Source organism: Zootoca vivipara, chromosome 2, assembly GCF_963506605.1.
Source record: "Zootoca vivipara chromosome 2, rZooViv1.1, whole genome shotgun sequence".
NCBI classification, from domain to species: Eukaryota; Metazoa; Chordata; class Lepidosauria; order Squamata; family Lacertidae; genus Zootoca; species Zootoca vivipara.
In genome coordinates this window covers 19,319,817-19,346,321 of record NC_083277.1, presented here as the reverse complement: position 1 = coordinate 19,346,321, position 26,505 = coordinate 19,319,817, and the positions used below count along the sequence as shown (strand labels likewise).

The window sequence follows — 26,505 nt, the reverse complement described above, 5'->3', positions numbered from 1 at the left end:
TGGGAAAGTTCGCTTCAGTTTATGAATGCTTCAGTTTAAGTACTCTGCGGACCGTCTGGAACAGATTAATCCACTTTCCATTACAGTACTTTCAATGGGAAAGTTCGCTTCAGTTTATGAACGCTTCAGTTTATGAACAGACTTCCGGAACCAATTGTGTTCATAAACCGAGGTACCACTGTACTATATTTCACCATGCTTGGTATTCCATTCCATCGCGAAGGTTATATGAGACAAACAGCTTTGAAGTCCAATCTTTGGGACCATTAGGTAAAGGTAAAGGGAACCCTGACCGTTAAGTCCAGTCACCGACAACTCTGGGGTTGCAGCGCTCATCTCGCTTTACTGGCCGAGGGAGCCGGCATTTGTCCTCAGACAGCTTCCGGGTCATGTGGCCAGCATGACTAAGCCGCTTCTGGTGAAACAGAGCAGCACACGGAAACAGTTTACCTTCCCGCTGTAGTGGTACCTATTTATCTACTTCCACTATGACATGCTTTCAAACTGCTAGGTTGGCAGGAGGACTGAGTAACGGGAGCTCACCCCATTGTGGAGATTCAAACTGCCAACCTTCTGATTGGCAAGCCCTAGGCTCAGTGGTTTAGACTACAGCGCCACCCGCGTCCCTTGGGACCATTAGGTGTGGTAAAATGGGCTTCTCGGCTAGAAAAAAAGTTCAGTATAGACCAGTACGTGTAAAGCATTTCAAGTTTTGTGTATTGGATCTTCAGTTTACTTTTATTAATTCATGAAGTCAAGTGTCAACTCTGGGCATTTGAAAAACAAAAACTTACTGTTCTGGTATTGTTCTGAGTTCTAATCAAAGCAGTGGCAAACCTAATGTGAATTTTACAAACCCTCTGGCCACCTTCTCAGCACTCAAGTCCCAGAGGATGATGTCAGTTGCTTGTCAATACCACGAAATGTTTCCCCAAGAGATTTCACAGGTTGCCACTCTGCCTCCACACCTGTTCATCAGTAAGTTACGAGACACACCCTTCCCATTTGGTTTCAGTAAAAAACTAAAGGATCCCTGGACAGTTAAGTCCAGTCAAAGGTGACTATGGAGTTGTGGCGCTCATCTCGCTTTCAGGCCAAGGGAGCTGGCGTTTGTCCAGACAGCTTTCCGGGTCATGTGGCCAGCATGATTAAACCGCTTCTGAAACCAGATCGCACAGAAATGCCATTTACCTTCCTGCTGCAGCGGTACCTATTTATCTACTCACACTGGTGTGCTTTCGAACTGCTAGGCTGGCAGAAGCTGGGACAGAGCAATGGGAGATCACTCCATTGCGGGGATTTGAAACACCGACCTTCTGATTGGCAAGCCCAAGAGGCTCAGTGGTTTAGACCACAGCGCCACCCGCATCTTAGCAGTGTCTAAGTCAGTGCTCTCCCCGTGTCTAAGCATGGTGGAGGCCATATTTATTTGGCTGCAAGTATTTTCGTACCACACTTCAGCCCCAGCCCCAGCAAAAAGAACAAAAATATGGAAAATATAATGAACTAAAAGCTACACAATCATAAAAATAACCCAGGAGTCAGCAAGATTAAAATGATGGTTATGTGAAAAGAGCTTGAGGCAGTTAAGGTAGGCGACAGGTGGATCTCTTAGGTGGAGAGCATTCCATAATAAAAATATGCTTGTAAAATCGATACACCTCAGTAGAGGCAGCCTTTGGTCAACAAGTTATTCACTGGCAGACAACTTTTCCCACCTGGTGCACTTTTTTAAATAGCTTTAGTTAGTACAACCCACAATGGCTGAGGTTCCCCACCTCTAGAGAAGGATCTGTTGGTTCTTACCTGAATAGCGTTTCTCAAAGGTGCTGAACCCACAGCATGGGCCCAACCCTTTTTTTCTTTTTCTTTTGCAGGTTGGCTGCCGTTCTGTTTTTTCTCAGGTTTTCAATAGTTGGTTGGTGGTTCTTACTGTTTTCAAGCATGATTGCAAGTTCAGATTTGTATTAGCCTGTTCCTGAAGCTTGCCATTCAAGGTGACTGGGGTGATGGGGGCATGCCTGACACCCTGCCTTTCTAGTCTTTGGTAGGAAGAGGGCAGGATAACTCACCATAACGTTGTGTTCAGCATCTTTGGAGAAGTTAATGATGTTAACAGTATCTGGCTGTTCAGGCACAGACCCAGGGAGTAGCTACTCTTGCATTCATGTCCAAGCCGGGATGGGATCTGGGGTGTGCTCTTTCAAGCTGTACTTGGAAAGGCGGCTGCGATTCTTCGTAACAGCAGCAGCAGATACAGCATTCATGCATTCAGAACGCTGAGCCTTGACTACAGTAATGCACTTCACGCAGGGCTGCCCTTGGTAACAAAATGCTGTAGCTTGTCTTGTGCAAGGTAATCAGGACCAAATTACACCAGTGCCAGAAACAGCTCCGGATTGCCTTCCAAAGGTGCTGGTCCTACCAAACCTAAGAGCCTGCTTTTACTCATCGCTCCGTTATATCATTTAAGGTAGATAAGGAATACCATGTACAGCAGCAAACCAGGTCCACAAGGATGAGAAAAGGGGCACTCTCAGCAACTGCCCCTAACTTTGGGGTTCTCTTCCCCTGAACGATCTCCAGATCTTGAGGGCTGTACGTTGAAAGGAGGGCTAAAATCTTGGGCTGTGCGCAACAAGGCACCCTGTCCCTTCGGCTTCACCTGGATTTTGCACAAACCAACCACACTTCATCGCCCAAGAACCCGCTGAGAGAGCATAACAGGCTGGTTTTCAAGTTAAGTATTTTATTATCAAAATTATTACATCTCTTGTGAAAGTTCAAATGTTACAGCACAGTGTACAACTCCACTTGAGGGCAGCCCTACAGCTCGCCCGCCTGCCCCCCAAACTTCCTGGTGGCTCCTTCCCGGCGACTGCACATATAACAGGCGCATTGCCTTTTGCCTGTTGATCTCCAGAATCATCGCTTGCAATGCTCACCCCCCCCCCCATGAGGCATGCTCAGCATGTCAGAAAGGGAGGCTGCAAAGCCCAGTGAAGCTGACACCCTTTTCTAGACAGTATATAGGACTTGTCTTGTGGGTGACAAGTTCTATTCCCCAACACGCTAACAGCCAGACACTTTTGAAGGAAAGGGTTCGTTTATTTCTTCTGCTCTGCTCTGATCAATTTTAAAAGTTTCCTCTAAGTCGAATGAACACCTGATTTCAGTTGTGGATTAGAGAAACTTGTAACAGTCCTAATTATTATTTTTTAAAAAAAAAGAGAGAGAAAGAAATGGGAGGGCGGGGGGAAAAGACTGTGCATCTGAGAAATGAGGGAAGACATGCTCACAGCAATATCTTGTCCGAGAGGAAACGAGAAGGTCCGTGGCAGCACTGGGGTTAGACCTGCCTGATATTTTTGCTAACCTACTATGGTTATAACTGAATATAAAATTAGATAAATAAAAACGCACGCTTGACAGGTAAACAAGTGAGAAAAGCTGGCAACTGTATGGAATTTGACAGAGCATTTGACGGGCCTGGTGTTGATGCTCTTGGGCCTCAGGGGGAGGTAGCAGACGTGTTTCTCATGCACTCCATGAAACTCTTGACCGCAGCAGCAGCAGCAGCGCCACCAGACTGGGCACCTCGTTCATCACCCTCACCTAGACTTAGGGCAGGCACCTAAAGCAAGCCATATTCCCACTGCCACAGCACTGGCCTCTTGGAACGAACTGATCACACCCCTAGGCCACCCCCCCACTGGCAGCGAGGTGCCAACTTCAGAGGCATAGTATGGACTTACTAGAGTGACTTTTTGCAGCAATGCCTGCATGCACACCCTGCACACCCCTCTCTCTCACACACATACACACTCACACTGCTACCAGCCCCACCCCACGGCTCTTGCTTCTCTCCCACAAATGCTCTTTCTTTGCAACTGGAATGATCAGAATGGACTAAGCCCCCAACCCTCCCCGACCAGAATACTCTGGGAACCCAACCTTGCAGAGAGCACTTTGGGATTTAGATCAACGCCCCCCCTCCCCCCACATATCCCCATCTCCCCTATTTATTTATTTTCTGATTTGCACTGGTTTCATATTCAAGCTTCCCTACCTGCCCAGGTGACTACAGCTAAGGGCACCGGTAGGAAACGGAGGCCATGCCACTCAGCACCGTTTGCTTTCTACAACGTACCCGGACACCAGAGAGATGCTTTCCTGCCCATTCTGCCGCTGCCACCTCCTCCTTCCAAAGCCAGGGGGTGGCCGGCAGTGCTCTCTCTTGCCCGGCGCACCCGAGCCCCAGCCTCTGGGCCCTTTGCTGTCCCGGCATGGTTCCCCCGTGAGCCACTGCCAGAAGGAACGGTGGGCTCTAGTCTGTCCTGCCCTAAGAAAGGCCGGTCTGAGTCTTTACGCCTGACCCTGCAAGCTGCTGCAGTCTGTATTGATTGATGCTGCCTCCTCCCCCTCGGTGAGAGTAGTGCTGCTGTGAGCTGGAAAGTGCTGCGGCTCTGGAGCTCTGGTACAGAGCAGGCTGCCCAGAGGCGGGAGGGTTGATAGTCCGCAAGTCTGACTGCGAGGGCCTGGATGATGACGACGACGAGGAAGACGAAGACGACGAGGAAGTGGAGGAAGAGGAGGAGGAGGAGGAGGAAGGGCAGCCAGCGGTTCCCACGCAGGGATGAGACCCTGTTTCAGAGGGGGGCAAACAGTCTGCAGCTGCCGCCGTTTGGGCAGGGCTGGGAGCAGTGGCTATGGGGCAGCTCTTCTTCAAGACGCCACTGCCAGACGGCTGCTGACTGCTATAATACCCAGAGTTCCCTGCAAACAGAGCCGAGGAGTCTGTGGCGCCCGAGGGGGCAGAGGAAAGGGAGGGTTCTGAGGAGCTGAGGGGCGGAAGGTGCCCTGCTCTCTGGGACTGAGACCTGTAGCTGTAGCCAGGGGATAGCATGGGGTGTCCTCGGTATGGGGAGGCGCTCTGGAGGACGGTCTGCGACTCCGCCCGCGGGCTGTCCGACTGCAAGAGCTGCAAGGGAAAGAAGCAGGCATCAGAAAACCGCCGTTTAGCACCCAGCTCTGCAGCTCAGCGACCCCGGCAGGAAAGGCTGGACTGTGCCCGAGAGAGAGCCAACCACGAACGGCATGAGGCGGGTATTGCTTCACGTACCTGGTAGCTGTAACGCGAAGGACTATAAACGGCTGGTCCCTTGAGGGAAGGGTTGAGGGGGTCTGTCGAATCTCCTTCCGCAGCATCTGGAAGGCAGAGCAGAGAGGGTCTAGCAGCAGAAATACAGGTTGCTGGGTTAGGAGGAACCAGCTACAGATGAGCCCCTGTAGCAGGGACAGGTGAGAAAGAGACCCCCTGAAGAGCCCCAGCTCTAGAAAAACTGAAATGTACACAAGGATTAGAATAAAACTAGTAAAACCTCAATAGCTAGAGGAGCAACACTGAAGGGGGGGGGGAGAGGAAGACACCCTTTCACAGAATCATGGCCTTATCTAGTCAATCCCCTTTCCTCTCTTCTGCCTTGCTCAGACCACACCTGGAGTACCCTGTCCAGTTCTGGGTGCCCCAATTTAAGAAGGATACTGACAAGTTGGTATGTGTGCAGAAGAAGGCAGCCAAGATGACCAAGGAAACCAAGCCTTATGAGGAACAGTTTAGGAGATACGATAGCCACCTTCAAATATCTAAAGGGCTTCCACATGGACGATAGAGCAAGCTTGTTTTTTTCTGCTCTGGAGGCTAGGACCCAAACCAAGGGATTCAAATTACAAAAAAAAAAAAAAGGAGATTCCAACTAAACATCGGGAAGAAATTTCTGATGGTAAGAGCTGTTTGACAGTGGATCAACAAACTCCCTCAGGAGGTGATGGACTCTCCTTCCTTGGAGGCTTTTAAACAGAGGTTGGATGGCCATCTGTCATTGATGCTTCAGTTGAGATTCCTGCATTGCAGGAGGTTGGACTAGAAGACCCTTGCGGTCTCTTTCAACTCTTCAATTCTATGCCTGCCTAGCCTCTTCTTGAATACCTCACTGCAAAATTGTAAACACTTGTGTAAGTCAATCAGGAGAGAGAGAGAGAGAGAGAGAGAGAGAGAGAGAGAGAGAGAGAGAGAGAGAGAGAGAGAGAGAGAGAGAGAAGAGAGACTTATATCTGTATCCCCAAGACAAAGCTAGCGAATGAATCTTAACTGCTTTGTTTGGAGTGATGTGAGCCTGCGCCACGTGGAGCAGAAATCCCATAGGTCGCAGACGGTCTTGGACTCCATCATCCCACAAGAACAGAGCCCTGCTTGTAGATTCAGCCCCACCTGCCCGAGCTCCAAAGGCAGCTCCCCCCCCCAGTGCATTCCCATTTACCTGCTTCTCTCTCCCCCAGGCTCTCCCGAGTGGGCGAGGGCTCTCCTCTCTGACACAACTTAGCGCTGCTGCGTAAAACCTTCTCCAGAATCCCACGGCCTTCTCGCAGCCGCTCCACCGAGGTGGGAACCATCCTATAGCAGGGCACAAAAGAGCGAGAATGGGAATGACACCTCTGGACCCTTCAAGAGGTCTAAAAAATTTCAAGCATCTTGTGACAATATTTTTAAACAACAACAGCAGTTTATTATGTTGAAAGGTACCCCTGCGGTCTGAAGGAGTCTTGTTCATGTGTATTTCTACATTATGCGCAACCTTAGTTGTTGAGGGGCAAGTGCTGTTTACTTCTAGGGCAGAGTGGAACTTGCCTCACAATGGATGGCTAGAAAATATTCATTAGAGGCAAATAACCATTTTAATCAAATGGTAACACTGCAGCCTATTTCTATAGTTTCGTTGGGGGAAACAGAAGGCAGTTACCCTGGGATAAGAGTCCGAAGCATACAAAGGATATTGTGCGGGGAACTCAACCACTGCTGGAATGCTTCCACGGCTGCAGTGTATATTAGGATGGTTTGCTCTGGGGCAATAAAAATATGGCCCGAGATTTTTCTTTGTGCTTTAGGATTGTACAAAGGGAGGTCACTAGTCAATACACAAATGAAGTTGTAATGCAGAAAACAAAGCTCTATTTCACCATGCCCTGCTCACCAAGGTAGAAATGTTAAAATGCTCATTTCTTACACAGCTGGTGTGGATTTTCTCTGCTTAGGACCATTTTAGTGAGAACTGGACTCATTGAAGTGGCTCTGGGTAGGTCATTCGACTCTCAACTTTTTACTACAAGTAAAATCAGAACAATGGTGCCCAGCCTCCTTCACAAGGTAGTTGCAAGGAGTGAGAAAGAAGGCGTGTATAGCATGTTCCATGCTGGAGCACGGCAGCCAAAATTTTACGCTTTTGGGAAACCCTTTTGAGTTTCATAATTATGTTTGCAACCCAATTTTAAAAATACCCCCCCCCCCAGTTCCTGACTTAACCCCAATGGGTACTTCTGCTCCAACTTTTACAGTACAATCATTGCTGGTATTTCAAGTATTGAAATCAAAAAGCTTACGTGCTAGATTCCTGAATCTGCACATTTTATGCCTTTATAGTTAATTTGCAAATATGAGCTAGACAGGTGGTCACATTTCAATGAGGTAAGTGGGGAGAGGAAAGAAGAGTCAGAGCTCACACAGTGTGTGTGTGTGGGGGGGGGGTATATATGGGTGGGGATGTGGAAGGAAGGAATGTACATCTTTACTGCTGCTTTTGTTTGGCTAGCAAGAGCTTCCTGCAGGGCAGGGTTAATAGGAGGAGGAGCCCGTCTGTTTAGATTGCAAAGGCAGTTCCTTGGCAATTGAGAGAGATGGAAACTTCATTTCTTTTAAAGTGAAAACTGTGTGCCGATATTGCAAAGCACAGCAAATCTGTTGAGGCTCTTGTGTAAATATGGTTTGCGATTCGAAGTCACCGCCTGTCCCCAGTGTACAGCTGATGCAGCAGAAAAGGTCAGTTATCTGTACGCAAAGGTAGAAGGAGGTCCTCAGGAGGAAACTAACAAGCTTGAGTGTACAGGACTCTAACCCCCCACCCCCAATCCGAAACAGCTCTGCCCCACCACTGCCCGCTAGTTGCAAAGGGCAGAAAAGTTGGAACTCCCAAGCCCATTTAGCGCTGCAGATCTAACAAAGACCACAGTCTTTGGAACCACCGAACTCAGATACTACTAGTGCTGCAACTTGCTTATAGAAGCAGTATCAATATGTGGCAAGGTAAAAACAAAAATTTAGGAAGTCAAATTCTGCAAGTTCACTGACAGCAGAATAATGACAATTAGCTATGATAACTTAACAGAACCTCTGCGTTCAGAGGCAACTGGACTCTGAATACCAGGTGCTTGGGACGAGTAAGAGAAAAAGGCTGTTGTTTTCTGATCTCTTTGTAAGTTTCCTGAAATTACCCGGCAGGCCATTGCTGGAAACAACGCTGGACAGACCTTTGGTCGAATCCAGCAGGGTGGCTCTTTGCAGACTATAGCCCACAGTAAGGGAGAGCTGTGAAAAGTGTTCTCTCTGTGCTCAAAGTTCGCTATCGAGGTTATCATCCTGCCCTTTAAGACCAAGTGAGGCAAGACACGGCACAGGGCATAAACATTTTTATCTCTTTTCACCTTGCCAGGGAGGAACTCCCAGAAACAACACATGTCTCTGCCATAGTTTGCTTCTTGAGACTCACCATCTACTGCTGATGCTGTCCTGGGATTTGCTGTGCGTGGTCCCCCTTGGTTCTGGTGGGCTGACTTCCTCCAGGTGAGACAAAGAAGAATGAGAGGGGGAGAAGCCATGCTGTGGAGAAGACAGGGTGTGGGCCCCTGAGCCCTGCACGAGGCCAGCAGCATCCACATCTGCCCCAGAGCAGCTGACACTCAGCCGGGTAGGTGTCCCTGTACATCGAGAGGAATCCCCTCCCTCCTTGGCTTCTTGCTTTCGTTTGCGGTACTCCAGAAGGGATACCTAGGAGAGAAAAGGCTATCATCAGCTTCAGGCAGGTGACGTGACTTGACATGTGTGTGTGTGTACGTGCTTAAAAGGCACCTGCTGCAATGCCCTGTGGGCTACATGGGTTTTGTGCTGGTGCAAGGAAGCTGCTCTCCAGCCTATGGTCAGTAGGAAACCTACAGCCAGACCTCCGGGTCACACAGAGTCGAGCACAACACAAAGCAGAGATAAGAACGACCCTCTAAGAACAGACTCCGCACCCTGTTGCATGGACTTCTCTGAGCCTCCAGGGAACGTGATGTCTGCTTTCATCCTGTTCTCACCAAAGAAAGATGCCTCAGCTGCTCACCCTACCAAGTAATGGAGAGTCTGCATGTCTCTCAGCAGGCTCCAGACTGCCTCCTCTTGTACGATTTCCCAGCGCGCACACGCACACCGGGCAGGCCTTCCTTTTTCCCTGGAGTGACTGTGCTCGTGTTACTCATGTCGGATACTTGCCTTTTTCCTCTGCGGAGGGTTCTGGGGTGTGGATTTAACACCTTCGCAGGTTTTCTCGCCACAGGGGGGCAAGGGTCCGTGTGCAGCTTCCTTCAGAAGCGCCTGCTCGTGCCTGCCAAAGTATCCCTCCGCAGGGGAGCTGCAGCAGCCCCTGTCTGGATTCAGAAGCTTCCCGTCGGCCATCTGCGGAGACTCTCGTAACAATCCGTCTGCCCGAGGCATAGCATTCAAAGGGGAGAAGGCATACATCAAGTTAAACTCTGTCCGAAAAGCCTGGTCAGAACTTCGTAGCAGCGCCTGGGCTTCTCCACTCTTTCCTGGGAAGCTGGTCTCCAAGGGCTGGGATGCCAGGTCAGAATGCCCCGGAGTGAGCAAGGAGGGTTTCTCTGGACAGCTGTTAGTGCCGGCATCCAGGAATCCTGCCTTCTGTAGGTCAAGGTCCGTCCTGAGGCAGAGCTGGAATGACCAACAAAGGGGGTGTGGGGGCGGGTGAGGGAGAGGATATCAAAAAGGGTAGAGAAGCAGGTGAAAGGGGCAGACAAGAGAAAAACACTTTTAATTCAGGAAAGACCTCCTTTCCCATGGACAGCACATATACGGCTTTCTCACTCTTTGTTCCCAGTCTTTTGCTCTCCGCTCTGCCTGGGTTTTTTCTCCCCCCTAGCTGCATAGCCGCTCTCTTCCTCTGCAGAATTTCTGGAGGCAAATTAAATTTGCAAGGTCCCTCCCCCTCGAGGATGGAGATGTTGGTGGCTCAAATGAGCCTCGGTGTGTTTTCAAGGTCACTATTTAACAAATAACGTCACAACCATTTCAATAAAAGGTGAAGAATCAAGGAAAACTTCAAGGCACCACACACCAGGTACTCTTATCCACCAACCTCTTTGTTGTAAAGCTAGTCACAAGCACACTTTGCAAGCACACTTCACGGCATTCAGAAATCTCTTTAAGAAGAGAACTGACAAGCACACCTGACAGAATCTAAGCTTCGCAGGATGGCATGCAAGCCATGGGCAGAATCCTGGATTAACAGGTTTCCAATTATTACAAGGTCCTTAAAAAAAGTGTGGGTGGTGGCTATATTAAAAAGCAATTGGGAGAGGAGCTGCCCATTCAATGGGGATGAATCTTTGGCACCCTGTACTGCTCCCCCACTTTCCTCTGCCCCCAATAACTCCCATCCCTGTCCAAGCTGTCGAGGATTTACAAAAGCCTCGGTACACTGATCAAAATAAGACCAACGAACATAAACCACACTGCATAGCTCATTCCTGCTCTGCAACTTAGAAAACTGTTGACAGTGCCCTGCCTACCTCATGCTTTGCAGATATGTCCATTATTAGCTTCTATCCCTTTTGCTTTTGTCTTGAATTTTTGGCATGATGGTGTTTATATGCAGCATCCCAACATTATGCTTGCAGACTGACTACCTAAACTGAAGGGGGGGGTATGACCCCACACCACAAAGCGCTGCTTCTCCGTTTGATAGGCTGGAGGTGGGAGGGTTACAAAACAAAGCTCTTGTTGTCCCGCTGCCTTGGAGTGAAAGCAGACAAACCTAAGAGCTGCGTCGCACCCCTTTCCTTCACAAAGATCAATCTCTAGGCAAGGAAAGGTGTGCACGCTTGTGTGTACTGTAATGAAAATACCGTGTGGGTGCAAAATACATACATCAGACAAGATGTGCGTGGCAGATTTAGGGCACGGGGGTGGGGTGGGGAGTACAAATGCATGAAGGCATGAAGGTTCCCAGAAGCCTCTGCTGGAATCCCATGAGCTGCAGCCTTCAATCCATTTTACTCTTCGCAATGGAGAAGGACAGACTGGAGGGATGCAACCAGACCGGCACTTTATTAGCCCAGTAAAACTTCACATTACCCGTGTGCTAAATGGGAGTTCTCATCGTGCTGTGTCTAATGCTTTGGCAGGTCCAGGCACGTTTTGGCTATCCAGGAGGGCAGCCGTCAGTGAGCAACTCCCCAGTTTGGTACTTGTTTGAAACGTTCAGGTTGAGGGCTGTTGGCCTTTTGCCGTTCCAAACTGACTGTGGCACCCAACACACTGTTTTAACTAGATTTCTGGGAAGCTAGACTTAGGTTTCTAGTCCTCTTTCAGAAACTGTTCCTCCCTTCTCCCTCTTGGGCTCTATGTTCCCCTACTCATGCATTTGTTTTATAAAAAAGTGTTACATTGCTTTTCGGTGGAAGCCATGCATTAAAAAGTTTGTTATAAAACAATCATGGCCTAAAAACAAAAACAGAATAAATCCTGCCAGAAAATTATCTCTAGGTCTGTACAACCACATAGCCACCCTTGCCCGCTTAGGAGCCATATCGCTCCCTGGCCTCAGACTCCAAACTCCACCAGACAAAACAATTAACTTTGCATTATGCTTATCGAGTTGCACAATTGAATCTGACCGCAGAGTTTGTATCTTGAAGAATGTGGACTTTTGGCACAGAGTAGGAGCAGGACTGTCTATGCTGCAATGGATTAAGAAGATGGGTTCAATAAAACATACAGCACTGTGGTTGCAAGGCCCAGGGCCAGCCACCAAAAATTAAAAGAGTCTGATTCATTTTCTCCTCTCCCTTCCCTTCTCTCTCTCTCTCTCCCCCACTCCCCAGGAAATGCTACTTCAGAAGAATTAACTGGCAAGTGGTCGGCATTTTCCCTTCGTTCACCACTCAATGCTCAACTTCAACAACAAAGGAATCTGACTTGACTAGCCCCTTCTTCCCCACCCACTGCTTCCCCTATCCCTCCTCCCTCCAAGTGTGTACACACACACACACACACACACCCCACACAAACTACACACCCTCTCCGCCTCCAATTGAGATGGTGTGATAACTACCTCGGGCGACAGGGACTCGGGCCTATGCGCAGGGGAACTCTCAGGGGAGGATACGTTCTAGGAGGGAAAAGCATCTTGTTATTCATCTAATTTTACAAGTCAAGAAGCAAAATAAAATGAAGTAAAAAAAAGAAAAGAAAAAAGCATAGAGGTTAGCCACATCTATTTGCGGGGGATGGGGTGGGGTGGGGGCAGGATAAGAGACTATCAAGGGGGCGGCCTCATCACTTAGGGGGGAAGTGAATACATTACATGGATTTTAGAGTAGAAAAAAAAAACACAGGATGGAGTTACTGTGTCTCATGCTACAACTTTAGTATCCGGATGAAAGGACAGCGCAGAAACCAGAGATCATTCCACTGCCTTGTGTTCAGAGGATGCCCGGCCAGCCAGTAACACCTCGCGAACGCCATCACTCGGATGAGAGCTGGCATATCACAATGCCTTGCTTTCAGACTGGACTAAAAGGTGAAGGCATTATGTAAAAAATTCTCAGCTGGCTGCTCCTTGAGATAGCGTCTGCTACAGTGGATATGAAATTATGGTACAGTACTAGCTCCTTGAGGGAAGGTGGGCATGAAGCATGGGAGATGCCTCCATACCTGGAACTGCAATGTTGCATGAAAGCATCTCTCTCCTCTTTTGTAAACCTAGGGTCCTTCCTGAGGTATGCAGTTCTGGAAAGCATGAACTGCAGGGGGAGGACCACCACCCCTCAGAATCTGCTGGGTTATGCTGGCCGGTGGCTCTACCCCAGATGTAGCATGTCTCTGTCAGGCAGCCATTTGAGAGCTGCTAGTGCCACATTTGGCTGGGGCAAAAAGAGCAGCGACACATGGCAGAATCCCTTTATTGATTAAGCTGACATCATGCCATAAATCCTTTTACCAAGAAAGTCACTTTGGGTATATCTGTTGTTGTTGTTGTTTAGTCGTTTAGTCGTGTCCGACTCTTCGTGACCCCATGGACCATAGCACGCCAGGCACTCCTGTCTCGCACTGCCTCCCGCAGTTTGGTCAAACTCATGTTCGTAGCTTCGAGAACACTGTCCAACCATCTTGTCCTCTGTCGTCCCCTTCTCCTAGTGCCCTCAATCTTTCCCAACATCAGGGTCTTTTCCAAGGATTCTTCTCTTCTCATGAGGTGGCCAAAGTATTGGAGCCTCAGCTTCACGATCTGTCCTTCCAGGGAGCACTCAGGGCTGATTTCCTTAAGAATGGATAGGTTTGATCTTCTTGCAGTCCATGGGACTCTCAAGAGTCTCCTCCAGCACCATAATTCAAAAGCATCAATTCTTCGGCGATCAGCCTTCTTTATGGTCCAACTCTCACTTCCATACATCACTACTGGGAAAACCATATATCTATCTATCTCTTTTTTAAAAAAAGCTGATTAAATGTTGAGCTTCTGAACACTTCCAAGGTAAGACAGCTTCAGATCCCTAAGCGCAGAAGCCCATGAGACACAGACCCACAACAAGTACTTTTATCTAAACTACCCTTCCCCCACCCAGGGCTCCTCAAATGCTTTGGACTACAACTCCTAGGCTGATGGGATATGTAGTTCAAACATCAAGAGCACATGGAATTGAGGAAGACTGGTTTAATGCTAAACCACATAAGCACAGTAAAATATGTTCTTGAGCAGGGGTTCCCAAACTTGGGTTTCCAGCTGTTTTTGGATTACAGTTCCCATCATCCCTGACCATTGGTCCTGCTAGCTAGGGATGTTGGGAGTTGCAGTCCAACAACAGCGGAATTCCCAAATTTGGGAAATAATAATAATAATAATAATAATAATAATAATAATAATAATAATTTATTATTTATACCCCGCCCATCTGGCTGGGTTTCCCCAAGCACTCTGGGCGGCTCCCAAGCAAATGTCGAAAACACAATACAGCATTAAACATTAAAAACTTCCCTGAACAGGGATGCCTTCAGATGTCTTTTAAAAGTAAGATAGTTGCTTATTTCCTTGACATCTGCTGGGAGGGCGTTCCACAGGGCAGGCGCTGCCACCGAGAAGGCCCTCTGCCTGGCTCCCTGTAACTTCACTTCTCGCGGTGAGGGAACCTCCAGAAGGCCCTTGGCGCTTTGGGCTATTTTTTATTGTGTTTGTTTTTGTGTGGTTGAGGTTTTTTTTCTAACTTTTTATAACTTCACTGTTGATTTTCTAGGAGGTAGGCTCAACTTGATGGCTGCTCAAACTGCTTTGAGCTATTTCTATCTGCTGTTTAACAATGCACTGGTATTATTTAACTTGCTTCTTCCTTTTAAAAAAAGACAATTATGGATTGGGCAGAAATGCAGCAGGAAATAATTTAAAGGAAACACAAATAACGTGTCATGAATGAGTGGAATGGTGTGAAAAGGGGCAGCCTCAACACAGGGGAACTGGGGAGAATAGGTGGTAGAAACTTTAACACATTGCAAGGCTCCTTCCATACAACAAACAGAAAGAGGGGCAGGTGGGCAGGAAACTCAGTCATACAGCATCAGAAGCCGCTCACTTTCTTACATGGGGCAGAAACCTTTGAAGCCTGACTGAAGTTTGCTATGACCAACACTCCTTAAGTGCCGCTTCAAATCAGGAGCGCAAATTGGGACCAACGTTCAGTCTCAAGATACAAAGTCCTAGTGACATCCCATGCATGCCACTGTCTCACTAAGACTGGGGCAACTAAGGCCACTCAAGTTTCTGTGGCTTCTGGCAACAGCACAATTCTGCATTTTCCCCAGCCCAACGAGTGCTGTCTCCGTTTCCGTGCAGAACTGGAAACCATGCAAGAGCCCACGAGACCTGAATCCAAAGGCACTGGGAAAGTGATTGGGGATCTTGCCATTTGGATAGTAAGCAAAATTAATGATCAGGCACTGCACAATGATCAACCCACTTGCACTCAAGCGGCAGGACCATAATCGCGGTGGTGGAAATGCTGCAATTATATGGAAGTATAGAAAAGCCACAGGGCACCAGCCATAGAATTCAGCTTAAGAATCTTGTTTTTCTTTTCTTTTAAAAGGAGCAACTATGGTTGCGAAGCTACACTTGAGAATATGTGGGCAATGCCTGATGGAATCTTAGGAGTCAGGGCTGCTGGTGAGCAGGATTCATAGTGTCTTAAGTTGCCATCCCGGTCAGCAGAATAAATCCTCCTTGTAAACCACTTAGAGGTTATGTTACAATCATTTCATTAAATAAAAAAGTAAACAGAAATAGAATTCTGCAAAGTGTGAGAAATCATGCAAAGGCTTCCGATTTGCACTATTTTAGAAGCTGCAGAATCTGGATTCCATTGATACAGTCTGGGTTGTCTTGGTGCAATGTTGTTTTCCTATGTGTACAGAAATGCAAAGCCCAGATTCAAAGCCCATACAATTATGCAGAAAGTTGAGAGTAGCAGAAGATGGAGAGTCCAGAATCCCTAATTGTGGTCACCTCAACTTTCATAAGAATAAACATTTCCAGGGAGTTTTGCTAAGTAGGGCAGCAGCAGACCTAAAGAGTTTAGTGGCCCAATATTGAAAAATGGGAAGCTCCAACTCAATCCCAAGCACAAATATGGGACACAATAAAAAGTAAGAAAACAGGATGCTTCAGAATGAAAGCACTGGCACGTGCTTGTCTTGCGGGAAACTGCAAAACTGAGGCTACCTGTGCAACTCACACCTGCATTGCACTACAAAGGTTTACAGAAGTTTTGAAAGGGGGAGGCAAATGGCTGTAAGAAGAACAGGAAACACATCATGCAGATGGGGAATTATTGGGATGCAATACAGCTCATGTTCTCCAGAGCTTAGGGTTTGCTAAGAGGTGAATGCAGGAGAGCAGCAGCCCAGAAGTTGACAGCATCTTTGGATGCTACTGGGCTAGGGAAGCTGAGATTAAGTGAATTAGGATGCAGGGAGTAGTGTTTCTGGTAACCTGTAACCCTTTGCACACTCTAGTATCCATCTACTGTGCATAACAATAAAGGAGAATAGGGACTTTATAATCTGCGGGTGCCAGATTCTCGGAATACACAGGATTCTTTAAAAAACCTATCTGCTCATTTCTTAGGTGTACCTGTGTCTTTCCAAGGAGTTTTGATGTATACATCCTAGGTCTGCAGGGAAAGCTGCCATCCTGCCCCCCAACTTACCTCAAACTGTAGTGGAGTATTACAACGACTAGCAGCCAAGGAGGGAATTGGTGAGAAGATCACACCGCAGCTACTTCGGCATTCCTCCTCTCCTGGCATAGATGAGGAGGACGTGGTGAGGTGTGGGCTCAGCGCATCTGGAACTGAGGGGTCAGGAAGTGGGGGAGTGACTGGAGAAAGCGGTCTCAATAACTTGGTAACACTCTGCTCCATTAGATAGCGAGATTTCCACTTCTTCAGGGGGCTCAGGAAATCTGAAATGCAACACAGAATCCAGGTAGTGACTCTACCATTACAAAGCCCCAATCTACGCTCATCATCTACTCCCCTTACATGAACCTTTAAATTTTTGACTGGTTCTTGCCATACTAACAACTCTTCATCTCTCTCTATAAAAAAGAACCCTTCTAAAGAGGAGCACGACCAAAACAGAGGAAGGTAAGAAAGGGGAACAATTCCAGGGCTCAAGGGAACTTCCCGAGATGAAAAAAAGGGTCCAAACCAAATGCGATCAACAAGCCAATAAAAACACCTGTTAAGGTCTAGGTTGTCTAAAATCTAAGCCTCTCCACATCACCTCCATATATCTCCACCAACACAGCAGTATGTACCTTGCCAAAAGACAGGGTTGTGGCCCAGAAAGTGATAACCCAAGCCTCTCCCCTCCGCCACTCAACCACCTCACTTCCCTGTGATGCTTCCTTTCATTTACCTGCAGTCTTCCTAAGCTAGGAATGGTGCGTCTTCCTTGCACTCATTAGGCTGATGGGAAATCTGGCAAGAATTCAAAACAAGGCGGAACAAGAACTAATCCTGCAAGAACAGTCCAGCAGTAAGGCCCACAAGTCCCTCTATTAAGTTTCCTGTTGACAACATCCGGGCCTCCCTCTCTGCACTCTTTACTGTCCCCAGTACTTTCAAATCAATCCTCAAAGTGCAGTAAAAGGGTTATTCTGCTCTATTATCTCTATCCTCAGACGCCAAGCAATCTTCACTGGTGAGTCCTTGTTAATTTTATTTTGTCAAACCCCACTACCCTTGCAGCAGCAAGTCTCCTGCTAGGGTAGAGACCAGTTACTGATGGCAAGACCAAAAGAGAACTTTGAAGCCCCCACTTTCCTTCAACTGGAGTGTTTTGCATCTGCACGCGCAAGCTAATCTCTCTTTCTCAATAAACCAAGGCTTCTTTTCCCCCACTCACACAGTTGGATAACTTAAAACACTTTCCCCAGCTCCAAAGTAGCTGCTCATCAGTAAGCCATCCCTCACACTATCAGTAGAACGTCTAAAGCAGGGTGGGCAGCCTTTTTTTTCTGCTGGAGGGTAATCTGTTGGAGTCACATATTGGTGGCGAGGGGAGCCTGAGCCAAAAGTGAGAGTGGGGTCAGAGATCAAGGTGTCCACTCTGCTCTCCGGTACCTTTTTCTTCTTTCCTTCCTTGCCACACAAAATGGAATCAGGCCAAATGGAATCTGGCTCAGAGCTGCAGGCTGCCTACCTGTATCCCAAAGGGAACCTCTATTAGCCCACATTCCATTGACAGACATCGATCCTGTTGGCCAAAAAACACAGTTGCCTTCTAGCCAGTGAGAGCCAATTATTCCAAGGGAAGTAGGGCTGCTCCAGTGCTTCCAACCATCTACTGATAAGATTATGCTCTACCCTTCAACACACAATGCAAACCTTTGCCTAACAGCAGCCCCAGGATAGTTGTAAGTGGGAGTTCATTTGCAAAGTTTTCGCTGGTAGATTAGATCCCCAACCAGTTCCCCAACCCCAAGCACTCTTCGAGTTGTTCCCCCAAGATGCTGACTTGCATGTGTGAGCTGTCCCTTGCATAAGTATCTTGTACAAAGCTGCCCCCCCCAATTTCCCTTCCTTCTCAAGCCACAGCACCTCTCTTCTCTCCCGCCACCCTATTAACAAGGGAGTTGCATAGGCCTGCCCTTCCCAGCGCTTCATTACGTCATGTGACAGAACTTAATCTGACCTGCAAGAAACCCTCAAAAGCCAAATGATTTCGTGGTCCTAAGAAATGCCACTGGACAACTTTTAACTCAAAGAATCCAACCCATAGAAGCCTCTTATGCTTCCCCCGCACCACCACCTCTCACTTAAAATTGCAATTTGCCCAGAACTAGTGCTTTTTCTGCTTTAGATGCCTCTAACCTTTGTGTAACAAACAGTTATCTGTACACTGCCTAGGGCCTCGTCTCGCGTCCTTGGAAAACTGATCCCTGACTTGGATAGATCGCCACCCTCTTCCTCTGCAAAGACAGATGCAAAGTTACTGTTTTTAAAACTTGTCTTTTTGCTTTGCTCACAGATGTATGCTCCGGTGCTGGAGAGTGGCTGTTCTGCAACCAGGTGCCTACTCTTTAACCAGTTATTTTCCCAGCAAGCGGAGGAAGGCGGCGGCACTGGGTTTGGCGCAGTGCACTTCCTCCCTGGGAATAAGGTCTCTGTTTCTAGATGAAGCCCAAAGGGGAATGGGTTCTCTTGATTTTGGAAAAGGAGGATCCTATCCTCAACAAGCCCCTTCTTACTCTCCTCCCTGCCCCCCTCCGCAAGGAAATGGCAGAATGAGTAGTCACCCGGCAAAAGAAACACCATTCGTGCAGCTTGTACGGTTTTTCTGCTCGTTCCCCCTTGCATTCCCCTCAAGAGCAGGCTAACAGGTGGACTGTTATCTGCAGAATGGCAACAGGCCTGTGCCAGTGTCACAGAACTGTAGAGTTGGAAGGGACTCCGAGGTTCATCTAGTCCAACCCCCAGCAATGCAGAAATGTGCAGGTGGCCCATACAGGGTTTGAGCCCACAACCTTGGTGTTAGCACCACACTCTAACCACCTTAGCGACCTCAGGAGCTGTGAAGGATAGGATGTTATACAATGAGGAGGGTGGCACTTCTGAGCTCTAGTCCATCACAAACCCTGGGGCAAAGACTGTAGGTCCTGAGTTGCTAGGAAATAACAATAAGGAATTAGAGGAGGAGGAGGAGGAGGAGGAGGAGGAGGAGGAGGAGACGAAGACGAAGAAGAAGAAGAAGAAGAAGAAGAAGCCGCCTGTGTCAACAGGTAGCAACACTACGCAATTCTATGTGCACTGCACCTTTTATTGCTCATTAGCTCACTGAGTGACCTTGAATCAGTCACTGCTTCTCAGCCTAACCGACCTCACAGGGTTGTTCTGAAGACTCAATGAGGAGGAGAATAACTATGTACACCACCTCAAGTTTCTTGGAGAATCAGGCGAGATACAAATGCAGTAAACAAACGAATAAATAAACTGGTTAGTACACGGAGGCCAGAGTTATATAGAGTTATTTACTGCAATTATGCTTTCTTTCTTTCTTTCTAACTGGCCCTTCAAAGAGTGAAAGACTGAAACGACATCCACGTGCACCACTGAAACATGGAGGCCTCTCAACCAACCTGCGTTTTCCTTGCAGATGCCAGAAGTGCTACCACTCTCGTTGCTTTGGTATAGACACTGAGTTCTGTTCTCTTGGGAAGCAGCTGAGGTCTGAGTCATCCCTTCTTCCAGAGCCTGCTTTATCCAACGCTGCAAAAACAAACCTTGCTCAATAATGCACAGGCTCCCACTTAAAGTGCCCCCCCCAAAAACAGACTTGCAACAGACCACTTTCAGCAATTTCCATGTTATCGATCAATGCCAACCCCAGGGCATGGGGAGGATCTGTTTTCACCTCAATCGCTTTATGGGCAGGGCCGTTTACACCCTCTAGCCCAACTCAAAGTTTTGGTTGGGTTTTTTTTACTGAAAATAAGTGAGGCTTCTATGCAAATAGGCTGAGCCCATATTTTTAATTGGCAAATGATGGTGCAGTAGGAGAAGGAAATGGCGTAAGGCAGGGAGGGCAGCAGGGGCTTGTGTGTAGGGAAACTTAATTAGGAGCCTTAAAAGAGAGGGAGCCAGTGCAGGCCAAAAGTTTCATCCCCTTGAACTCTGAGTCATTCACCTATTATAGCACATTTTCAAATGCATCTCCACAACCATGAGACTAGAACGGTATCTTTATATGAAAAGATTTGAACGCCAGCATCCAGCTTTTTCTTTTCTTTTTACTAGGGAGGTACCACTATTTTAGCATATGGAAACGTAAAAACAACAGCTTGCCACTCCTACCTAGTCCAAGACTCTCATATGTTGAACATGCACATGGTAAAACCAGATCTGGAAATTACTGATTCTAATTAAGCACACAAGATTATGCTATTAATGCTCTAAACTGAAATTGCGAAAGCAAAATTGAATTCTTTGCTTTTGCCCAAAAGCATACTGGGGTTAGCAGGCCAGGACATTCACATGGAGAAATGAGCCAGATTCAGGACCCAATTAGCAGAAGGCGCATTCTAATTATGGCTTATCCCACTGTGTCAGAGCAATATATGGCAGAGATATGCTTACCAGTCTAAAAGGAAATGTCGGGAGCCCATTTCTGGCATGGTTGCAGCAATGCAGCATAGAACATACATTGAACAAAAGCAGGAGAAGAAATAGAGACGACCAGGAGTATGGCCATCCAATGCTGCTCTAGACCTACCACACAAATGTGCCCATAGACCATTCCACAATTTTGTTGTAAAGCAAGTTTCAAAGCCCTTGTGGATGTTCAAGATAGTTGTCAAATTGAAAAGTCAAATTCTAGTAGACAGAAACCACTTCCTCATAGTCCTGTTGCTGGCTATCCCCTTTCTTCCACCTTGCCCTTGACAGGCAACTTGCCAAAATACAAGCAAGATACCCAAATATTAGCTTTATTAAAAAGCTGTCATGTATTATGAGAGCTACTTTCATGACTTAAGCAGCCTAAACCAGAATAGACTTATTCTGCCTGAGGGGTTATGTTGACACCATTTTGTGGGTGGGTGGGGGGGTTTGTTTTGTTGTTTTATACCAGGTAGCTCGTGAGGCCCAGGAAACTGCATAGAGGGCATTCCTGTGTCCATGGGCCATTCCCTTGCAGCTCAGAACCCTCTGAAAACCCAGCTATAAATCCTGCCTTTGTAAGGCATGAAAAACAAGCTGCTTTAGGCAGACTCTGAGTAGGTATTGCCTCTCAAGGCAAAAAATACATTTAAAGAAAGCATTAGACACACAACGTAACTAGTAGCCTAGAAAAATAAAGCAAAAAGATTAAAATGAAGACTTGACTTTGCTAAGGTCTACGGAAAATCTAGAGCTGGCATCACAATGTGCAAAGCCCTTCTTGAAACAGATACTCTTGACTTTCCTAGTCTCCCTAGTTTAGCTACAGCTTGGGGTGCAGAGAGAAAACAGAAAACGCACTTTCCTTTCTGCTCACCTAACCAAGAATCATCACAGGTTATCTCTATTCAAGAGATCTCAACCAGCAATATCTTAGCAACTACAAAATTCAAGGTGTGTACAGTGCATCAATTACTACTTAGGTGTTTCAGCTATTGCAGTTTTTAAAACCCATACAATAAAGCGTTTTAAGAAATCCTGCAAGAGTTTAAGCACACCACAGTCTTGTCTTGTCTAACAATACATGCAGTGCATAGTCTATGCACATCTAGGAACACCTAGTGAGCCTATGGAAGAAGACCATGCATTTTCTGTAATTTTTGAAGTGTCATGAGGCTGTGTTGCAAGCAGGGAGAAACTGTTCCCTACATACACTGAAAATAACAAGAACCAACTAAAACAATTTTAGTTGTATGCTTCTTTTCCAGGAAGATTTTCAGTAAACCAAACCTGGGCAAGCATATTTTGGGGTGTTTTAAGGAAAGGCATGCACATTCATTAGACATTCAAATTTATTTATTTTAAGAAACATTGGGCCAAGTACACGGACCACAACCAAAAGCAGACATACCTTTTTGCATGAGCTGTAGTTCCCATCCAGCTGAACAGGCCGCCTTCGCCTTTCTGGGGTGAAGGGAGAACCAAAACGGATGTAGTGTTTGGGCGTGGTGCAAATGAGTGGGGAGTGGACAAGGCCTGGCAACATATTGAGGGTGGTAGCCAGCACGGTTGGGTCAGTGGTGATACGTAAAGGGCACTCAATGGGGCACTCCAGTTTCTCTGCCTTGTCATTCAGCCATTCTGTAACTAGATACTGAAAGCAGAAATAACAGAAACCTGCCTTACTATGCAAGGAACTTGTAAAGACAAGACAAAATAAGGGAGTCAATAGGGAGAGGTGGGAATAGGCAGACCCAGAACTGTCTACTCTGCTTGGGCCCTGGTTGCCCATTGTTTCAAGCAGGGAACTTCCCCAGCCCTGTTACCAAACATCTCTTTATTAAAGTTGGAAGTAGCAGAGATGAAACCTGGGGCAGAGTATATGCCCTACCATTGGGTTACGGCCCAACAACATGATGACCCCGCCCCCAAATGAAAAGCCTCAAAGGCACTCTCAAATCTGGTGCATAAGATATATACAAGTGGTCTGGCAATGACATCTTTGGAAAGGTCTCATTGGTGTAATTAATAATGTCTTACAATGAGAACTGATGATCTTATCAATCACCTCCTCCTGGAAGAAATCCCTCTGATCTGGAAGGTACCCAAACCTGCCCCATTGTTGGGCTGCAAGAATCCCACTAGTATTGTTTTAAAGGTCTAGAAATCATGTTCTGAACCTATAATTAAAAACCGAGTTGAAGAAGTGTCCATTAAAAAAACAGATCTTGGCTGAAGATGGGTTACACCACAGAAAATTAAGTTCAGCTTGATTGCTTTTCCTCAAATGGTTCTAACTGAAGGTTAAGCTTCTACTGCAGCAGTTCTCAATTTTTATTTTATTTATTTTCTTGGCAGACCACTTGTAAATTGCTGGAGGTCTTAGCAGTCCACTTAATAAACCTTTTTGTTGGTTCTGGCACCATTATCAAAATCAGTGCACTATTACGAATATCACAGGCACTAGGAAATTACTTGTTTGTCTGTTCGATAAATCTGCCCCTTGGTCAAAATGGCCTCCCATCTCCATTACTCAGGGGGGGAAATAAGACAAGTGCAGGTCCAAGCACAGATATTCTCAAATCTTCTGCAACCTTTCTACAGTCAACCTGCCTGGAGCTCACAGAGTTTGAGAATTTCTGTCTCACTGGAAGCTCATAAAAAGCCATTTCCCTCCATTTCTTTACAATTTTCATCAGGCTAAAATTATTTTGACCCTTTTGAAAATGGATAGTAATTCACTGGAGAATGTTGATAGGGTTGGGAAACCAGTGGAGGAGGGTTTGGAAAATCAGGATTGTCAAAACTTGTCTTCTTGACTCAGATAGTACCAATGAAGTCTCTGTACAGCTCCTGTTGTAATTTATAAACCTGCCACACACTGTGTTTGTTACCCAAATGTTTGTTTGTTTGTTTGTTACCCAAGCATATTGCAGGGTCCTACGATACATCCTGCCCATCCCTCAGTTGATTTACCTTTTTCGTTTTGGGATACTTGAGTGCAGCCCGGCTGGCCTGTGTCCCTGCAACCGCAGCCACAGCTGGGTCAGAACCCATCAACTGCTTCCCTTCTCCTGGACCCTCCACGCTGCTGACTTCCGCCGCCGTTACTGTGCTCACGGCGTTTCCCTCCTCTGGAGCTGCTTGAGAGAGCTCAGCCTGTTGGGAGCTGGCTTGCTTTTGCCTTCTCAGTCGCTGTGCAGAACTACTCCGATAACGGGAAAACCGGCTTCTGGGTCGCGGCCTAGCTGGTTTTGACGGTGCTGTTTTAGAGACTGGTTTATCTGCTGCCGTTTCCTGCAATGCAAAGCCCAGTGTAAGCGATGGAATTATTGAGAACCTGTGCCTCTACACATTTACTCTCAAACAGGAGCAGCCTGGTGAAATATGTCTGTAAAGGTTTAACTCCTGGAGTGTAAAGGGAGAATCAAGGGAGCATCTGAGACTCTAGTATTCTTTGGGGGGTGGAGGAGCTTTACTTGCATCTTAATGCAATACTCCCTCTAGAATACCGTTTTCACCCCTTGAAGCACTTGCCAAACAGGTGCCAACTGGCATATTTTGAGTCCAATAAGAAGTGTCCAAGGGTGCCAGTACAACGTGGTCTGTGAAAGTAACTGTGCTGATTTGTAGACAGCGATTCCATGGCAAAATATGGTCCCCACCTTCGCTTGTGCTCTCAGCACGCCCAATGAAACGCGCTTTCTTTCAAATCCAGCACATGTCTGGTAACACTGAAAATGCTACCAAGTCAGGGGCTCACAACCAATTGTCATGTTGGATCAAGCCAATGGTCTAATTATGTAATATATAATTATATTCCAGTGGACGTTTTAATACAACAGGAAGGTTGAATTACACTTCCAGCATCTGGTAGCTGGAAGTATATCCTTTCTGAACATGGAGTTGCATACAGCAATTCCACTGTAATTCCCAAAGTTACTGAGGCTGAAACCTTGGCAGTTCTACCCTTCCTCTTACCCCGGCCTGTGAAGACCTCCGTGTGTTCACTCCAACGCTGCTGGCACTGGAAGGGGCACTTGGCACAGACACACTTGAAGCCAAACTGCTATCCTCAGTTTCATTTGGCTCAGCTTTTACTTCCTCCGGTTCTGGAGTCTCTGCAGTGACCACCACTTCTGCATCTGTGCTGCTCCGATCCGATGGGAGATCTCGCCTCCTCTTTCTTTTTTCCAGGTTCTCAAACACGTGCATGATGGCTTCTACCTTCCGATCTTCTCGGGTCTAGCCCAACCAAAGCACAAACCACAAGTCAGCAGAACAGGTACAAATAGGTAAAAAAAAATGGCAGACCAGACAACAAGGGAAGAAGGAAAAACAAAACAGGATTAACAGTGGCAAACTAGCAGACATTCCAATAATGCCCGCTGACCACACAGAACATGAGATGTTAGTTCTGCCAACTCAGAATACACTGATCTCAATGCAATTGCAATTCAGAACAGCATGGTCATGTGAAAATATTAGGTGCCTAGGATTAAAATGCATGTTACCCCTACCTCCCCCCCCCATTTATACTTAAGCTATTAAACTGCTTGCTAAGTCATCTCTCATTTGCTTCTTCCTATCCCCCCCCCCAAAAAAAAACTTTAGGTCTTCCTCAACTGTACCTTCCTCTCAGAATATTCAGTGCTTTGGATTATACCTTTTGAATGAACATTGGTTGTTGTTGTTTTTTAATTGATAATGAATATTCTACTTCTCTGTATAACCGTTCAAAGGACATTGTTTCATTTTTAAAGGCTATAGAAGCCCAACCGATGAAAGTGTGTGCTGCTCATATCAGTTTTAGCAGGAAACAAGAAAGAAGCAGTAGTAGTAGCCATCAGAATAACATAAAAAGATGGCTGTTCAGTCAATATTTGCTCTAGGGGATTCAAAACAGTGATACAAGCAACAAGCCAGTGTTGCTGTTAGGGAAAATGCCAGCTCTTCCTCATCTCCCACCCTCTTCAATCCTATCCCTCATATACATGCACTGGTAAGGCTAACTGGACCAAGTTGTTGTTGTTGTTGTTGTTGTTGTTGTTGTTGTTGTTGTTGTTATTATTATTATTATTATTATTATTATTATTATTATCACTGATAGGCAGTGCTAAGATTCGGGGGGGGGCAATTGTCATTTACCTTCCATTTCCTATGTCTGTAGGCTTCATTTGAAGCTTCCTCATGTTGACTAACCTCTCTTCTTTTCTTGTCTGTCTATTCTTAGGTTTAAGGGTGAAAAGGAACTGCTGTTATCTGGGCTGCTGCCATTGCCATGGGGAGGCCTAGAACATGGGTAGGCAAACTAAGGCCCGGGGGCCGGATCTGGCCCAATCACCTTCTAAATCCGGCCCGCGAATGGCCCAGAATCAGCATGTTTTTACGTGAGTAGAATGTGTCCTTTTATTTAAAATGCATCTCTGGGTTATTTGTGGGGCATAGGAATTCGTTCAATTCCCCCCCCCAAATATAGTCCGCCCCCCACAAGGTATGAGAGGCAGTGGACCGGCCCCCTGCTGAAAAAGTTTGCTGACCCCTGGACTAGATGGTTGTTATTCTTAACAGGTTCCTAAATCAAGCCTGCTGAGCCCCTGACTCCCTTCCACAAGTAATCTTACTTTTGCAGGGCATCCTGCTGTTTCTCAGAAGCTTAACAAACCTTTCCTTAGTAAGAAGATAGGCACT

General features: G+C 46.8%; 1 protein-coding gene across 3 annotated transcripts in view; it reads right to left on the bottom strand.

Annotated features, from left to right (window-relative positions):
• Positions 1 to 4,005: 4,005 nt before the first annotated feature.
• SETD5 (SET domain containing 5) overlaps positions 4,006 to 26,505 on the bottom strand; it is a 61,884-nt gene continuing 39,384 nt past the window's right edge. For 2 of the 3 annotated variants that reach the window (XM_035106900.2, XM_060271242.1), the window contains exons 14-24: positions 24,796 to 25,059; positions 23,791 to 24,111; positions 22,226 to 22,468; positions 19,797 to 19,926; positions 16,363 to 16,616; positions 12,219 to 12,275; positions 9,362 to 9,817; positions 8,601 to 8,878; positions 6,321 to 6,454; positions 5,123 to 5,208; positions 4,006 to 4,981 (exon numbers count right to left, since the gene is read on the bottom strand). In XM_035106900.2, coding sequence (XP_034962791.2) covers positions 4,343 to 4,981; positions 5,123 to 5,208; positions 6,321 to 6,454; positions 8,601 to 8,878; positions 9,362 to 9,817; positions 12,219 to 12,275; positions 16,363 to 16,616; positions 19,797 to 19,926; positions 22,226 to 22,468; positions 23,791 to 24,111; positions 24,796 to 25,059 — 2,862 coding nt within the window. In that variant the 3' untranslated portion in view covers positions 4,006 to 4,342. The remainder of the gene's footprint in view (positions 4,982 to 5,122; positions 5,209 to 6,320; positions 6,455 to 8,600; positions 8,879 to 9,361; positions 9,818 to 12,218; positions 12,276 to 16,362; positions 16,617 to 19,796; positions 19,927 to 22,225; positions 22,469 to 23,790; positions 24,112 to 24,795; positions 25,060 to 26,505) is intronic. The other variant, XM_035106904.2, reaches the window with a different exon arrangement.